The 15,702-nt window shown below is 36.4% G+C and overlaps 2 protein-coding genes across 2 annotated transcripts; both read right to left on the bottom strand.

Annotated features, from left to right (window-relative positions):
- Positions 1 to 1,377: 1,377 nt before the first annotated feature.
- Positions 1,378 to 7,315, bottom strand: LOC115450046. The gene is made up of 5 exons (XM_030177982.2): positions 7,201 to 7,315; positions 4,649 to 4,775; positions 3,065 to 3,335; positions 2,614 to 2,736; positions 1,378 to 1,526 (listed from the first exon to the last, which is right to left on the bottom strand). Exons 2-5 carry the CDS (start codon positions 4,708 to 4,710, stop codon positions 1,398 to 1,400), a joined length of 585 nt encoding a protein of 194 aa, XP_030033842.2. The 5' UTR covers positions 4,711 to 4,775; positions 7,201 to 7,315; the 3' UTR covers positions 1,378 to 1,397.
- A 2,180-nt stretch (positions 7,316 to 9,495) lies between these two features.
- On the bottom strand, positions 9,496 to 13,210 carry LOC115449699. The gene is made up of 5 exons (XM_030177570.2): positions 13,044 to 13,210; positions 11,498 to 11,621; positions 10,723 to 10,981; positions 10,257 to 10,382; positions 9,496 to 9,711 (listed from the first exon to the last, which is right to left on the bottom strand). The coding sequence occupies exons 1-5, from the start codon at positions 13,102 to 13,104 to the stop codon at positions 9,580 to 9,582; spliced, it is 702 nt and encodes a 233-aa protein (XP_030033430.1). The 5' UTR covers positions 13,105 to 13,210; the 3' UTR covers positions 9,496 to 9,579.
- Positions 13,211 to 15,702: the final 2,492 nt, after the last annotated feature.

The raw sequence follows: 15,702 nt of genomic DNA on the forward strand, positions 1-15,702 counted from the left end.
TCTCATTATATGAAGTATTTATTTCATTGGTTTATTTATTTTATTGTAACAAACATTTAAAAACTTGATAATTGGATTCGAAGTGGCGTATACCAGCCGGCCAGGCAAAACTTCAAAGTCCTTTAACTCGCTAACCAGGCTTTATACTTTAATAATATTTTGTATCTGGATCGAGGACATATACAGGTATAACATAATCAAATATTACGAAAATCTGAGACATCGAGTTTTTTCGTGCCCGCTTCACGTGGAATGCCCCCGTAGGCCAAATAGTTTGCAGAACTGACGGCAGATGGAGCAAAAAAATTTTCAAGTTCAAGGAATCGAAAAGCATAACGTTGAACGTCCACCTGCAAGGTGGGCAGACGATTCGTCATTCGATAAAGATCGTAAGAACATGCTAAATCGTAGATACATCTAATTTTTGTCAGGCCCGTTTAGAAATTTTTAGGGACTGCTTACGTCCAACAGGGATATCAAAATATGGTTGATAATGATAATGATAATGATCTCACCAGTCACCACCAGTACTGAGCTTAGGTATCTGGCACCCAACGCGAAAAATTTGTCAGTGCCACCTTTTCCGGCAGCCTTTTTAGAGACCGCTTCGAGCTCCCGTCATGCTCGGTTTTACTCCTTACCTAACTTCTTAATAAATAACTAGCTATGCCCGCGACTTCATCTGCGTGGTCTTAGGTAAATCTAAGCTCGCTCTGTTAAAGTATGTACACAGTATTTCAATATACCGCTCTTTAGCACAGAACGTCACATAATATTAAGTATGTACAATGCGGGGCGCAACGGTGTGGTGCTATGAAAAGTTACTTAGTAGGTACCTATATTTACAAGAAATCTTTCTGATCTATCTATTCTGTGGGTTAATAAATCTAAATTCTGCTTAGAATAAATCTTCATATTTTTCAGTAATAATAATTTGACTCCTACCAGTGGTTTATGCATGACGAGTTTATAAACAAACCAACAAAAAAAAAATATATTATTATTTTCTATTTTGTACAAATTACTGGCGTCTTGCAATTTTTTTTCTAGATAATAATTGATGTACTGACTCAGAATGTTTAAGATCTTGTAATGTAGATAAAGAATTTGGTATGTGTTAATATCGTTGACCAGATAACCACTGGAGTAAGCGTGTTCTGGAGTAGAGACCGTGTCTTGACAAACGTAGCGTAGGACGCCCACTGACCGGATGACGAGACGACTTACACAAGAGGGTCGGCAGCGACTGTATGCATAAGTCAACAGACTGAGCTCTGTGACATTCCTAGGGAGAGGCCTATACCCAGCAGTGGACTGCAACGGGCTAATGATTATGATGGTGATAATTCCTGTAAGGGCTAAAATAAAACCCATAACACATTTTTGGAAACATTTAATCAACAAACACTATTACTGAAGCAGATCTTCGGGAATTCGACTTTTGTTTCAGCTATTTCCAACATGATAGGACCCAATATATTTCTTGCCCAGTTCCGAATACTCTCAAAAGCTGTGATCGCGGAAAACTGCAAAACAAGAACAAATGTTATTTTTAACTTGATAAGTATTAGATACGACAAAATAATCTCCTGGTAAGGGACCTAATCTGCCGACTCTGGCTTGCATTAGATTATAGCTATGTTGACCAATGATCAATTCTATACAGATCTATTCAGAGCCTTTCGCTTACTCTAACATAAATATTTAAGGCTAGTCCGAGCGCGAGCTCCGAAGAGACCGGTGCCGGTGAAGCGGGCATTTGCACACAGCGCCCTACCCCGCATACTTCCAGTACGAGGGTTGGTCATAACACGAAAATACTCTAATTGTCGATATCTGATGTCAATGGTTCTTATTTTCATTTACATCTTTTATCTTTACAGACTAGAAATCAGCCATCACTCTTTAGTGCATAAGTATTTTTTATCTTTCTTTATTGGTGATAGTAGTCACAAATAACCTGATTATTATATTAATAAAAATTTACATTTTTATGCCAGCGAATATAAATTATAAACTATTAAATTTTACATCAAGTTTTAAAAAAACGTATTTTGCAAATCCGTCGCCGGGCTTACATTGATAACGCAATATCGAAGTCACTATATTAAGTTATGACGACAAAATACCATAAGTGAAAAAGTTCCTCAGAGGTCGCGCCTTTCTGAAAAACACTCTAAATCATGATATCATCTTCCTTTCTGCATGATGAACTATGCGAGACATCTTTGATAAATATAATTATCAGAAGGAAAAATAAAAATAGACTAATTTCCTATTTATGATTTTGTACATTATTTTGTAAACACTGAACAAGTAATAATACGAAATTGAAATTTTTTCGTGAAATTTATAACAAATTTAGTTGAAAAATAAAGCAGTCATTCATATTTAAAATATGGTTATGAGCGAAAGTGAGTGCGTAGTTGAATTATCGTGCTATCTCTTTCTCACGCACGCTGCTTTATGGTCAGTAACACTCGGTGACATCATAGTTTGCTATTACTGTTATTTGACACCTATATCTTATACTAAAATGAATTAAAAAGAAATAGTCAACTACCCTGTTCATATAGGTATTATTAGCATATACTAACATTCGCAAAAACTTACTTCTCTGGAAAGTACTTCGGTAATATTGTTAGCAGGAAGGTACACCATCCTCGCGTAGCCTCCTGATAGGTTAATCAGAGTCGCTGACGCCGATAGCTTATTCGTGATCAAGTTTTTCTGGATCTGTTGATATAATGTTATTATTAGCGACTTTACAAAATATTTTTTCACCTAATACGCAAACAGCTTCCTTCCCTAAATTCCTTTCTTTGGGCCTGGATTTCTTTATCTAATTAAGTGTTTAAAGATGTTAAAGATCTCCCAATGTCAGGTAATTTGCTAGATTTACGGCCCATGCCAAAAATACCCATTTTGTAAATAAATAACCTTAATTTGGATTCTTTAATTCAGTGTTTATGGACGGTGAGATACGGAACATGATCTAAATCATTTGCTTCTGTTGACTTATCCTACATAAATACCAGTTTCCATAAATAAGACAAAGCATTACCTCAAATACAATTTCAGTCCTCGTGTACCCAAACGAGCCAGTGAATCTATGCAAACCTACATCCAGCTCATCAAAGAGAACGTCGTATCCATATGAAGAATCGAATAAAAAGAGGGTGCCACGAACGGAAGCCATCGGAACCCGTTCGCCATCGACAACCCATCTCGATACGTGCTGGATCATGTTCCTGATCTCTAGCTTCTGTATGGAGTTTAGGAAAGCATTGGTGTAGGTTACGTTGCCGACTACTTGCCAACCATACATTGTAACACTAGAAAATAAGAAACAAAATCTTATTTATTGGATTATAATATATTGGTAACTGACCAGATAGTAACATTCACTTTGTTGAGCCCGTAAAAAAGAGGCCTAAACAAATACCTACTTTCCAGAGTCACTAATCCTTCCTTTTTAGGCCGATTGCTCAACAATATTATCATGATTTCGAAGCAAGACTCTCGGCTATCCTATCCTATTATAAAAATAAAGCAGCGCTTACATTGCGCAAGTCCTTGCACGCATGTTATATTCATGTTGGACTTAGGTTACAGGCTACTTACGTATTGAAAACACCGGTTTACTCACATGTTGTCATCAATCATAACTAGTCCATTGAAATGTTACATTTTTTAGGCCTTACCTTGCGTTTTTTAGAGGACGCAATTTTATTTTTTAGAAGTGTAGGGGGGGTCAGTGTTAAGCTAAAACCAAGTTTGTGGGGTCGCCACCCTTGTCCCACGGCCGCCATCTTGGTTTGAAATGGTTTTACGATGTATCTCTTAAACTATTTATCTGACAAAAAAATTATAAACATTTTTGTTGCAAATTAAATTCTCTACAACTTTGGTCTAGTAACTTTTGTCGTAGAACTATAAATAAAAAGTTATAAGCGAAAATGTTAAGAAATTCAATGTTAAGCAATGTCCATTGCAACGTCATCAGAACGTGTGTTTATAAGGTTCATAATACGTACAACACAAACCCGCGGTTGTCGGCTTGTACGCGAATTACTTGGATCCTGAATCGCTTTGGGACAGATGAAGCAATTGCTTAACATTTTTGCTTATAACTTTTATTTATAGTTCTACGACAAAGTTACTGGACCAAAGTTGTAGAGAATTAATTTGCAACAAAAATGTTTATAATTTTGTTAGATAAATAGTTTAATAGATACATCGTAAAACCATTTCAACCCAATGGCGGCCGTACAATTAACGACTTTGGCTGACCCCCTAACAAAAATAAAATTGCGTCCTCTAAAAAACGCAACCCCAAATGTAACTTTTCAATGGACTAAACATTATCGGTAATTATAATTACAGATAAGACAGTGTTAAGAGCTGTTTCTATTAGTGTATAAAGGTTTATTTAGATAGAGAAATTTTCTAGCCTTGCACGTGGCTTTCAGATAAATGCGTAATAGCGAGCTAATCTGCGTCTAAAAATATTTAAACAATCTTTTGGTTCTCGCCTGCATCTGATCCTTCTTTTAAGGGCTTAACATTGTGATACAATAATATCCTGATGGGTATTGCTATCTATTACTTAATGAGGTTTAAGGCATAATTTCTAACAGTATCTTACTTTGTTGCTTGTGAAAATTCATCAATCGTTAAGATACTAAATCCTCGCTGCTCCCCATTCATAGACCGTTTCTTGTATCAGTTTGCGCTGATAAAGGTAGTGTGATCCATAACCCGGCCATTGCTTTCTGAAAAAAGCAGTTTCTTTAAAATTCTAGGATGTGGGTTTTAAAGTGGTTTTGCCTTGATAAGTTTGATTTGGTTCCAGTTAGCACCGCAACGTTGTTTGCTTCTGCTATCAAACAGCAATAGACAAACGATATTATATGTATACGATTGTGGGTTTTAGGTTGGCCAATTACAGGACATTTTTTAAACTCAATATCCAATTTCTTTCTTTGTCGACGTTAGTAACGCATTACTTTCCAATTTGAATTTTTGTATGATATTTAGACTATTACCATTTACCATCCACAGGGGTATTCGATATGCAGAAGATGGCCGACGTAAAGTTCTAGTTGGTATTGTCGTGCGCAGGTACCTAAATAGTATTAAGGACTTGGCCCGGCCCGAAGTTTACCATAACGCCGGGCTTAGGGCCGTCGAACTAAACATAATCAACCAGCCATCGCCCTTGAGGTTGGATGGCTTAAGCCTTAGTTTGTGACAATTAGATATGAAATGCACCAAAATGCACCAGAAGCTTTTTCTCAACTTCATGGATACCCTCCCGTAGCATTTTTTTTTAAACATGAACTTGTATTTACACCTACTGCTAAGGGCTTATTCTCGATTTTTCTTAGTACGCGCCGTTACGAAACGATATCAAGGACATACAGGTTAATTACTTCTACGCGATTATTTGAAGGTTAAATTGATTTGATCCACGATTTTATCAAATAGGTATGTGCAGATGTATAGATTAAAATTGATGTCTGACATCTGTCTTGGTAAAAGCATGTATTACGTACTGGAGAAAGAAATATACTGAAACCCCTAATTGGAACCAGACTGTATAGGTTATGATTACGGATGAGGATGGTTTGTACAAAGTCAAAACAAAAACCAACATATAAACGCGAGCGACGCATTCAGAACTAATATTTAAATACGTCAATTAACTAGCTACATGTCGCCTCATTGTTCGAGTGGTAGATGTAGGATTTCTGGGTTCAATCTTCAGATCAGACAATACTGGGTTTTTCTAACACTATTTGCTCGGGAAAGGTCTTCCAGTATGAACACCAAGCGGGCAGCACGTGGTCCGCCGTGTGGATTAGGAGCGTTGGACAATTCCACCACGGTATTCCCTGTCTGCTTTAAGAGGTAATTAATGGGCCAGCGTTTCGTGGGAAGATTGTAAGGCTATCTTGCTATTGTATAATATCTATAGATTGAACGACCCCCGGGACGGTCGGCAGTATGAATAGCCTCACGTTGCGTAGCCGCACTCCAAGTTGGGTTGCAAGTCTGTGTGAGCCTTCTTCGTAATTAGATACAGGCTGTTAGGCAGCACTGCGCAGGGATAAATGAGCTGGTTAACAAGGCACTTGCAGGGGAGACGTTCCTAATGCCGTGATTAAGGCCACCGCTGGGTTTAGGTTGGTTTTCCGGTGAAGGGTGGATATAGGGTTAGGGATTCGAAACAGCGATTGATGTTAACTATCCTTTTGGATGGCTTAAGGCAGGGTATCGGGCTACCCCAACACAACCGACCAGTCCCCCCTTGAATCTGAGAGGTAGTGGTATTTGCACTTTCCCCGCTTAAATGAAAGCAGCCAGTAGTAGAATTGAATGTATTTGCAACACATATTGTAGATATTTTTTTCTGAACTCTTCTACCTATATGAATTTTAATCATGCCATATCTCACACTCCACGCGTGCAAACTGCTTAAAAAAGGGTGCAACGTTTTTTGCGTATTAATATAGCTAATCACTACATAGTATAAAACAAAGTCGCTTTCTCTGTCCCTATGTCCCTTTGTATGCTTAAATCTTTAAAAGTACGCAACGGATTTTGATGCGGTTTTTTTAATTCATAGAGTGATTCAAGAGGAAGGTTTATATGTATAATAACATCCATTAAATAGCGGAGAAATACTGTTATTTTGTTATGTTATACCCGTGCGAAGCCAGAGCGGGCCGCTATGTTTTTATATACAATGTTCACAGTTTTTCTGTAGTGTATTTAGTATCAGCATTGCACCCGTGCGAAGCCGGGGCGGGTCGTTAGTTAACGATATAATATAATTATTGTATTAATATATCATTTTAGAGTAAGATTATATTCCTTTTGGATATAAAAATCATTCCCATAGCTACATTTACATCTGAGACTGCACGGGTATATAATGATTTAACTGATTTTAATGATTAAACCGGAACACTACAGTGACTACACACTGCTGCTTGGCGGCAGAAATAGACATTGCGGTGGTACCTATCCAGGTGGACTCTCACATATGAGAGACCTACCACCAGTAAGGTATCACCGATTCGTGAGACCTAATAACGTTAGGTATCCAAGTTATCCTCACCTGCACCTTTTGGCCATAGATGACCGGATCACAATTTCCGAACAATATACTAATCCATAACAAAATAATCTTACCCACACTACTGGAGACAAGCGCAGGTAACACCAAGGTGAATATAACATAAACCTTCAACATAGTGCCACAATCTAATGAATTGTTTTAATCTGGAGTAGACATAATAATTTTGGTTACAACAGATCGATTTCATTGATTGTCTATATCTAGACGTAGGAAAATTAATATAAGTTTGCTGATTACGATAAGCAACATTGTAGCGAATGACGAAGACCATAGTGCTGTAAAAGTACGTTCTTTGGGTATACAGGGTGTCCTGTAAGTATTAGTGCAAAGGAAATTCAATAGTTTGATTATGCAACATTGGAGTTAATAACGTAGTGCATAGTGCTATGCAATCATAATATGCGAGAGGCTGTTTGAATAGATAAATATTGTGGGAATATTTGCTGCTAAGCAGTAGCATCCAGGCACTGTTTTCTTCAGCATTCTAATAGATCAGTATCGAGTCTTCTTAACAAGTTCGAACAAGAAAGAAGTGTTCCATGTGCTGTCCTGGTTGAAGTTATCACTTTGTATGGGTAGTTATAAAAAATAGAACCCTCACATCAGGCATTATCCCCGAAGGGGTAGGCTGAGATTAAACTGGGTCACCCATTTTTCGCCAAGTGTTTCCCGTCCCATGGCGTGGGTCAGCCTACCGGCCATATAGGACTTAAATTCCATACTTCGGGCTGATACTAAGTAATAAAAAAAAAACACTTTAACCAATCTGGGATTCGAACCCGGGACTTCAGACACCAATGAGGAGTTATTTACGCTATGCAATAAAAATATAACACTCCATTCAATTCGATAAAGCTTTGTTCGCACTGTTGGATGTGGTCATGTGCATGAAGATTGATTTCATTGATTGTTTATATCTAGGAAATTTAATATATATTAGCTGATTAAGATAAGCAACATTGTAGCTAATGACGGAGTCCATAGTGCTTTACAAGTGCGTTCTTTAAGTATATATATAAATTCGTAATAGTGTTTGTATGTTGATTTACAGTACATGGAAGGCAAAAACGTCAAACACTTAAAAAGGCGTATGTGTCTCGCATGAGAGGCTGTCTGGGTAGATAAATAGACTGACCATTTTTGGTTATGTCACTAAGCCATAGCAGGCAATGTTCTGTTCAGTGAAATATTTTTTTAATTAGAACTATTAGTTCCTGAGATTAGCGCATTCAGACACACAAACTCTTCAGTTTTATATAATCGTTATTAAGTTTTATAATTACGTATACGGTATATAATAATAATAATAATAATATCAGCCCTGTATTCCATACTTGCCCACTGCTGAGCACGGGCCTCCTCTACTACTGACAGGGATTAGGCCTTAGTCCACCACGCTGGCCTAGTGCGAATTGGTAGACTTCACACACCTTCGAAATTCCTATAGAGAACTTCTCGGATGTGCAGGTTTCCTCACGATGTTTTCCTTCACCGTTAAAGCGAACGATAAGTTCACAAAGAATACACACATGATTTTTAGAAGAGTCAGAGGTGTGTGCCCTTGGGATTTGAACCTGCGGACATTCGTCTCGGCAGTCCGTTCCACACCCAACTAGGCTATCGCCGCGTAAATACGTACCGTATACGGTATACGCTATATTATTTATTATTTTGTAAAGTTATATGTCTCATCATTTGTAGATGCACCCACCTTATTTTTCTCTGCTAAGGTCAACTGGTGAAAATGCCTTTAGCATTAGTCCGCATATATACTTTTTCTTATATAAAGTGTATTAATAAATATTCAGAAGAAATAAGTGCCAATGCTAACTAATTCGCTGTGCTGGTTAAAGTCACAGTCTAATGGACAGACGGCAGTCACATTTATTAATATAATTATTATTGTATTTAAATTATGTCCGATGTTATATTTAATGTTTGTTGTGGTTGCTTGTGCCTGATTTAACGTTTGTAATATTTCAACATCTATGTTTTAATTGAGTGTGGTATACTTCGGCTGAAAACTAATGACCCTAGATCTAATTCTTCTTCTTCGTAGTCGTACACTCTTGCCAAAGTTGTCGTGGTCATGTTTGGTCTGTTTAAAGAGCTGCTGTTTTCTCAATGCATCGCCATATGCTTCGATGTTTGGCGGATTGGAAGCATTCATTTATAGAGATCTAATAGATCTAATAACAATAGTAAAAAGTTAGTTGTTTGAGAAATTGTTAGGGCGATTGTTTGCCCTCTATAAGAGCATACGAGGGACATAAAGAACCCTTGCCCAATTTTTGGCTTTGAGGATAGGAATAAGGTAGCTAAGGTAAAAAGTTTGGCACTCCAGAAAATTCATTCACTACAATTTTATTTTATAAAAAACAAAACCTCGAAAATAATTCCCAATATGAATTTGCATTAAAATATTTATTTTCTTATGGCGTAACAACACAGTTGTAGCAAACAGTTGCAAACTCGATCTTGTTGTTGACTATGTCATTCACGATCGGTGTGAACACATCCGGGCCCCAAGCCACCATCCCCGGAATGGTACTAGTCCTCACGTACTGAAAAAAAAAGGAAAATAAAAATATGCTTTTATGGAAACTAAAGTGCTAAACGTAGGTAAATTGCTCATACTCTTCTTAATACTTTATTTCTTACACATGATTATGCATGGTAGGATATCTTTTATATCCGCCCGGAGCAACCACTGTACACACGGTGTTAAAACCCGTCATAGTAGCTCACGTGTGTCGCGTTTCGGGATCAGCCTGTGTACATCTGGTCCAAACTGGCCGGCATAATTGTGTCGATTGTCGTGCGGTAGTCATGTCTCGTCAGTCAACAATTAAGTAAACTCCACTCCATTTACCATCACGTATAGTGGTCACTTTTCTGTACGCATATAAAAAGTAAATGTAGTGTTACTAGTTTAGGAGAACTTATGGGTTTTCGATCATAGAGTTTTTAAAAGCAGAGTTTTTAAAAGTTTTATACATTGCACGAGCGTTTTCTGATTTTCTTCATCGTGATTTTGTAGTATAGCGTCTATGAGGCATTTTGTTTTATTTAAAAACGCCATGTGCACACATGTTACACGATTTCTTACCATTGCGTTTAAAACATCTGTGATATTGTCTCTTGGAGCGAAGTTCACCATGTTAGCGTTGGGTGGGTTTGGTATAACGGCTCTGACGCTCGCATTTGTTGTGTATACATTAAGATCCCTTACTATCTGAAAATAATCAATGATGATAAAATAAGATCAAGGAAATAGGATAGATTCAGCCAAAATATTCATCAAACTAGACTGGAATAAGCTAGGTCTAAATTAAATTAGGAAGTTCTCTTTAAAAATTTTGAGGGTATGTGAAGTCTGCTGACTGGGCCAGCGTGGTGGACTAAGGCCTAATCCCTCTCAGTAGGAGAAGAGTGGTATAATTCATTAATGTTTTTTTTTACTAAGCATTATAAATTACACATATTATGTCTAAAGATGATGAGAGCAGTGGAATACACCACCACCACGCAGTTCCGTGAAGTTCAATGTTCTGGGTTACAGCTATATTACTTACAGAAAACTCAAAGTTCACCAGAGGATGCGTAAACGTCCCAGTGTACCGATATTCTTCTGCATTAATATTCGCCAGGACGTCGAATCCAATCACCACGTTGTGCATCCTAAACCTGCCTTGAACGTCCACTTGGCCCTGATTGGTCCTGCTCCAAACCTGCTGAACTGTGGACTGCTGTATGTCAACATGTTGAATGGAAACCACGAAGCCATTCTTGTAAGTGACAGTGCCCAATGATTCCCGATCGTAGATTGTTTCGCTGGAAGATAGTTTTGAGATGTTAAATTTGTCCTGTTGATTAGGTGAGTTTGAAAGGGAAGTAGTTCAGATGTATGTAAGACTGGTAATTTGGAATCCCAGATGAAACACTGCAAAATTAGTCTTTTAAAGATAAAGAGAGACGATTCAATTTAAAAGTATCAACTGTGAAAACACTAATGAAATTAAGAATGCGTCCACCCTAATTAATATGCTTCGTGAAACAAATTATTATATCAAGAAACAAATTTTATTGGTATTTGCAATATATTAATGAATTGAAATGATTTATTTGAACCTGTAAAATGTTATACATTATTTAGTTTCCGTTAATATTAACTCTACCACCAGTTCGGAAAGCAGATCTCACCAGAGAAGAACGGGCAAGAAACGCTGGTGTTGCTCCTTTAGTTTTTGAAAAAAAACGATTCTTTTTTTCTATTGTCGTTTAGAGCAGTTCATTATACAGAGTACTTATAATATGTTTATTTATTATTATTTATGAATATACTCATACTTGATGTTTTGCTCTATATCTGGTATTTTCAAATTGCACCATCCCCTCTCCTCGAGCACTGATACCGTCGCCTGCACCACGCTTATCAGATACCCAGCATGGTTCACCAAACGGACATTTCGTACTAAAAATTTAAAGATACATATTTAATTAAAATTTTGGTGATATAATAATTATATTTACCTATTGACGTATATTCTATAGAATCAAACGCAAAGAGAATTAATATGGAAACACAAACGTCCATATAAAGTATTTGTTCAAAATCTGAACTAAAACGTTATTATAATAACCTATTTATTCACTTGTACAACCAATAATTTTACTTATTTGACAATTTTTTTTGTATTTACATCGAGGTTTGCACTTAGACTCGCGTTTTTATAATATGAGCGCCACTCCGTACACAACCAAAGGCATCAATATTGACACTATGCTAAAACCAGTTTGAATGGATTACAGTTCAATTCAGTTGAACACAATCAATGTTCGGAACGCCAAATCTAGTACGTAGTACATATATATCGATGTATTCACCTGAATATTTATCCAGAAGTACAATAGACTAAATTGATATTTTAATTCAGGGTTCCATGCAATAGAAGCCGCGGCCCCAACCAGTGTGAGGATATAATGCATTATCTTAATTTTTAATTACGGTTGCAATACAAATATATTTTTGTCACGGCTGTGTAAAGACTTATTACTAACGAATTCTAATCAAATTGTCACCTGTCCAAATGTATTTTACATATCATTATTCGTATCTACATTGAGTATGCATAATTTTTGTTCAGATAAAGTATTTACGATGTTAGTAATATAATAATAATAATATTAGCCCTGTATTATTTACTGTCCCATTAATGGGCACGGGCCTTCTCTACTACTGAGAGGGATTAGGCCTTAGTCCACCACGCTGGCCTAGTGCGGATTGGTAGACTACACACACCCTCAAAATTCCTATAGAGAACTTCTTAGGTTTGCAGGTTTCCTCACGATGTTTTCATTCACCGTTAAAGCAAATGATAATTATTCACAAAGAATACACACATTACATTTACGATGTCAATTTTGTTTTTTTATGCTAAATTGGCTCGCGTTTGACCGCTATCTGCTTAAACTATGATGCGGTTTAAATGAAAAATTCGTTCAATTATAATGAAGCTAGTTTACGAATTTTATCATGATTTTAATATTTTAATTTTCTGTCGATGTTTCGAAAACTGCCTTCATGGTCACGGTGCAGAATGTGGTGTTGATAGTTTCAAAGCCGCGATAAAACACTAAAACTAATTTATTTCGATGTCTCACATTCGCGTAAACATAAGAAATGATTATAAGATTCGTCCAGTTTTAGTTTTTTCTATTTTACATTAGACAAAAAACATTAATGAGGACTAATTGACTAGCTTAGTTTTAACTTATTATAATTCTCGAATGTTCTGGAGTTCAATAATTCACTGGTAATGTTATAAATAATGAAGTTTGGATGATTTTGAGACGATCTAGTAATTGCTTTGAAATTAAGTAAAAAAGCACTCACATTGACTAGCACAAAAATGACTGAAGAATACAAGAACAAAAGCGAATAATATTTTGAGCATTATGGCTTTCGCGTTTCACTAAATGTACTAATCTATACGCGCAAGTGGACAACCGCTCCTGTGTCCATTGTTATTACGATTAGCAATGTCGTGTCGATCGTGAAAACTAATAAGGTAATGTCCTAGGAGAGTGATGCGATTTGCGACTTCAACGCTGCGGATTTTTTGTCGCTCTCGATTGGTTAATATTGCGACTTCAATAGGCTTAAAAACAGTTTCTGCGCGTATAGTGCGAGCGATATAAAATAATATTCTAAAGATGACTAATACCCAATGCAATGTATGACGTTTATTTTGAATGACAACCAAATGTGAAGTCCTTATATTCATCCTTTAAGGGTGTTATATATGCTTCAATTATTAACTACTATACACCTATTGAAAGGCTTTTGTTCTGTAAGGTCTAAGCCCGAAACTCCTACACTTTAATAATTTACAAGTCTTCAATTTGAGTCCTTTTGTGGTCACAGTCTAGTACTTGGATGATTTGAACGCAGCTTTAGAAATATCAGTCACGGGTGCGGGGATCGCAGATCCTTGTCAGGCACTTCATAGACCAGTAGTCACGAAATAACAAATACTGGAAGTGTCTTTAAAACCTAAAATTTAATGATGAGTTAGGTCTGGAAAGCAGATTTAAGTAAAACTAGGTGTTGCTCGCGGTTTCGTCTACTTAAAAAGCCTTTCTCGATACAAATATCTCTAACAGATTATATTGATTCATAGCCACTTACACGATATTAACGCCATCTATGTAAAAAATCTAATTAGAAATTATATTATTTCCCATGGAAGCAAATAAGCGGGATAAGGTTAGTCTATGTGTTAATGGAGGATATGTTCTATCCGTGTACCAAATTTTCACCCAAATCTGTTCAGCTGTTTCTGTGTTTACTACTAACAAACATTCAAATATTATCACAACTTGAGCATTTATAATATTAGTAAGATTATTTTGAACCCTATATTAATAACTTAAAAGTTCGTATTTGATTACAATTTAAAAATATTGATACTATCGAAAATTTTTCAAAAATTGCAATTCTTATAATTATTATTAAAATATGTTAGCTTTTCTTATTCGAATTAATGTTTGAATACAAAATTAAATTTTTCATGTTCAAAAATTTTTACCCATAAAATATGTATTTGAATATCTGAATTCAACTTTACACAAATCTCTACTTTATTACCCACGAAACAAAGTGCACTGCGAAATGCCACTTCTTGTAAATGTGATTTAATCGGTGTTCGCGACGTGACATGATAAAATTATAGATATCCATCAAGATACAGGACGTATGACAATTCTACATAAAACGTCTTACTAAAAATTTAAACGCCTTCAAAAACAATTAAAAAAAAAATATATATATGTGACAAGACGTATTACTGGTTACAAATATTGGAGTCGGTGACTAATTAAAGTTTAACTTTGTACATTGTTTCCGTATATTTATTCAAGTATTTATCTAACTAAACCAACAATTTCTGCTGTTAACGTCTGAAATCATCATGCGAGTAAAGAATGATCATGACATCGTCTTTCCCGTCATTGGTGATACACTATCATGTAATCCAATCATCACTGATAAGCCATTGAAATCAATATTAACTGATATTAAAATTAATTAATAACTATCAATGTCATTTAATTTATCTAAGGTTAATGAGAAATTCTAGAAAGGAGAAATGGAAGATTTTTTAAAATTGTGATGAGTCACTTATTTTCCCATTGACAAATAATTTGAATAACAAAGACATGTTATACTGATGTCGTCATAGTGAGACATCAGAAAAAGAAAGTCCCTTCCTTAAATCCTCCTAACCGAAAGTCCCTTGCTGGAATCTTAGTAGCCAAAAGTCCCTTGCTGAAAACTTCCTAGCCAAAAGTCTTTTGCTGGAATCTTTCTAGCCAAAAGTCCCTGACTGGAATATTCCTAGCCGGAAGTCCCTCGCTTGAATCCTCCCAGCCGAAAGTCCCCTACTTGAATCCTCCTAACCGAATTCCTTTGCACTATTCCATTAACATAGTCCTTAAGCCAAGCATAAAAAAACCTGATCAAATGAAAAAATAACAACAGATTTCTGAGATTTACAGAATTTTACACTACTTCTTCCTTCGTGGAATCCCTGCTTTTCGCAACATTGGCCCACGTAAGTGTGTCGCGTTCCGGGAACAGCTTGTGTATATCCCGTTCCAATAGGCCGGCATAATCGTGCCAATTGACGAAGGGAATCATTTCTCCTTAGTCGACATTCTATTGGATCCCATTCCACTCACCATCAGGTCCTGTAGCGTCACTGCTCGAATAAAAAGAATCCAATTTTATAGGAATTTGTACCTGTATTTAAACATGAAAATAGCGTATGTTGTTGTACATGTGTCTCACTGCGTATGCTATAAAAACCAAATATCGTCGACCACTTTTAGTTGACCCCTCAGTGTCTGAAATAGTAAACGATCGATTTCGTTCAACTTTGTTTTTCCCGTGGCAGTAACCACAATTGATTCGCTGAGTTTCGCGACACAAAAGAATAAAAGCCAGAGAGAAGCGGGAATGGAGTCAGATAAAGAGATGTCAATAGACATTTTTT

This window comes from Manduca sexta, chromosome 13 (assembly GCF_014839805.1).
Source record: "Manduca sexta isolate Smith_Timp_Sample1 chromosome 13, JHU_Msex_v1.0, whole genome shotgun sequence".
Classification (NCBI taxonomy): domain Eukaryota; kingdom Metazoa; phylum Arthropoda; class Insecta; order Lepidoptera; family Sphingidae; genus Manduca; species Manduca sexta.

Coding starts and splice junctions, on each gene's coding strand:
- LOC115450046 (XM_030177982.2), bottom strand. CDS start 4,710: ATGAATGGGGAGCAGCGAGGATTTAGTATCTTAACGATTGATGAATTT. Junction 3,336..4,648: donor GAATTTTCACAAGCAACAAA/GTAAGATACTGT, acceptor CTTATTTTCTAG/TGTTACAATGTATGGTTGGC. Junction 2,737..3,064: donor GGACTGAAATTGTATTTGAG/GTAATGCTTTGT, acceptor TTATATCAACAG/ATCCAGAAAAACTTGATCAC.
- LOC115449699 (XM_030177570.2), bottom strand. CDS start 13,104: ATGCTCAAAATATTATTCGCTTTTGTTCTTGTATTCTTCAGTCATTTT. Junction 11,622..13,043: donor TCATTTTTGTGCTAGTCAAT/GTGAGTGCTTTT, acceptor TTAAATTTTTAG/TACGAAATGTCCGTTTGGTG. Junction 10,982..11,497: donor GATATAGAGCAAAACATCAA/GTATGAGTATAT, acceptor ACTATCTTCCAG/CGAAACAATCTACGATCGGG.